At 34.0% G+C, this 1976-nt stretch overlaps 2 protein-coding genes across 2 annotated transcripts in view; one reads left to right on the top strand and one right to left on the bottom strand.

Annotated features, from left to right (window-relative positions):
• The window catches only part of LOC118740943 (UDP-glucosyltransferase 2-like), a 515118-nt gene that overhangs the window by 76515 nt on the left and 436627 nt on the right, over positions 1 to 1976 (top strand). The gene's annotated exons all lie outside the window — the stretch shown is intronic.
• Positions 38 to 1976, bottom strand: part of LOC118741978 (protein grindelwald-like) — a 65484-nt gene continuing 63545 nt past the window's right edge. The window contains exons 3-4 of the mRNA XM_036473945.1: positions 1257 to 1559; positions 38 to 1163 (exon numbers count right to left, since the gene is read on the bottom strand). Coding sequence (XP_036329838.1) covers positions 997 to 1163; positions 1257 to 1559 — 470 coding nt within the window. The 3' untranslated portion in view covers positions 38 to 996. The remainder of the gene's footprint in view (positions 1164 to 1256; positions 1560 to 1976) is intronic.

The raw sequence follows: 1976 nt of genomic DNA, 5'->3' as shown, positions 1-1976 counted from the left end.
TTAAATCGCAATTTGTCAGCACTTTTGGTGATTTAAATTTTTTTTTTTTTTTAAGAATTCACATTTGCTCTCTAATATCTTCTTCAATGATGTATTCGTTGCTTATTCAAACAATTTACCAATGATTTCTCATTAATTTACAGCTAAATAAATTACTAATTTTAAGTACATGAGTGTATAATTGACGTCACAGGTGTACTTTACATACGAGTCATAAGCGATTCATAAAAAATTGAATCTTGTAGATATTAAATTTTTTTTTGCCAAAGTAACTAGCTTTTAGCTGCTTTTATAGAATTTTTTTTTTTGTTGATATTTGCATGGGTTGTAGGAAAATGAACCGTAGGGTGGAGCGAAAAAATCAACAATTTCAATTTCGAAATTCTAGTAGTGCGAAAAAGTTGCGTAAGTGGAAAACATTGAATGGAATAATATATACGGTCGCTCCAAGAGCCTTAAAGTTTCGAAATATCTCTTAAATTGAGATTCTTTTATACTTTGAATACGTGTTCTTAATCTTCGATCGGAAAACGGTTGAACACGATTCAACGTTATCATGTAACACAACTTTTCCGCACTAATAAAACTTCGAAATCGAAATGATAGAGTTGCTTCCCCGCTTACTCAAACCAATAGTTCGAACAAAACAACGAACCTCCCGACTGAGATAGTCAATCAAGCGAGGTAGGTATATAGTATTTGCTTCCATAAGATTGATCATCTCTTACACGATCGGTGCCAATATAATGATGATCTTCAGCGTATGCCTAATTAGGTTAAGTAGTCGTGAAAACTTCCTTTACTGGGCCGACGTGTAATACTTTCATAATTTTTAACTGATGATTCAATATATAATATCATTTAACTAACACGTCTCTCTACGACAGATCTCCCAAATACGTTATTCGCTCATTTTTCACCTTTACTGTCTCTCGATAGAAATTCCTCTCCCCAACTCCGCTCTTCTCGCTATGGCAAACATATCCTCAAATGCGTTCAAAAGGCGTGCACACCACCATTTGGTTTCTCCGAAACAGGCGTCAATGCAAGCGCTTGATTATCATACGAATACTCTGTCACCACTGTTGTTGGTGTAGTGCTATTCTCCGCCGGATAGCGTGTGCTGACTGGTGTTGTCATTGTCATTACCGAGCCTTCAGCGCCTAAGAAAAGAAACATTAATTTTGATTTTAAAAATAAAAGTACTACTTTAAGTTTACTCTTTGCCTTTAGCAACTATTTCCTCTTTCACTTACCCGTTACACTAAATATCTGCGATGGCGCTCGCTCCATATCACCATTTATGGCCATCACATTGGATATTGTCGCTCCCACTGCCATATCCTTGCCATTTGTGCCAGTGCCGGCGGCTTCATGCTGCTTGTGCAGCTTCTTTAGCATTGATGTGAAGATGCGATTACGTCGGAACCAACGTACACATTTGTATATGTATCTTATAGCAATGAGTGCCAGCAAGACGATCAGCAATATCAATATGGTGTTCTGTTGCTCATGAATGCTGTGAATTTCGGCTTTAAGTGGATCGTATTTGTTGTATTCTGAAAAACAAAGGTTAAAGATGATTAAAGTAAGTATATAAATATATATAAATCGAAAGAAGAAACATTATATTTGAATGTGAATATATCTATAAGTTGATGTGGATAGACATGTTGATGTAATTTTTATATTAAAGGTAGATCCTGTTAATCAGTCATATGAAGGATATAAATTCTGCCGCCTAGAGGTTCGATAATACAATTCTATATTTTATCTCATGTACCAAACAAATTTACCAGAGACCGTAACAGTTACAACTTTTATTCAAAAAAAAAAAAGCTCTTTGACAACTATTTTTTGATTTTTTTAAATTACTCCTTAAATAACAGTTACCTCTGATTTTTATTTTATAAATCCAAAATAACAATTTTTTTTTTTGATTTTTGTCTAAATAATCTGCATATAACAGTTATTTT

The sequence above is a fragment of the Rhagoletis pomonella genome, unplaced genomic scaffold (assembly GCF_013731165.1).
Source record: "Rhagoletis pomonella isolate Grant_MI unplaced genomic scaffold, Rhpom_1.0 Rhpom_scaffold_00006, whole genome shotgun sequence".
In the NCBI taxonomy this organism is placed as follows: Eukaryota; Metazoa; Arthropoda; class Insecta; order Diptera; family Tephritidae; genus Rhagoletis; species Rhagoletis pomonella.
This window is presented reverse-complemented; position numbering and strand designations above follow the sequence as displayed.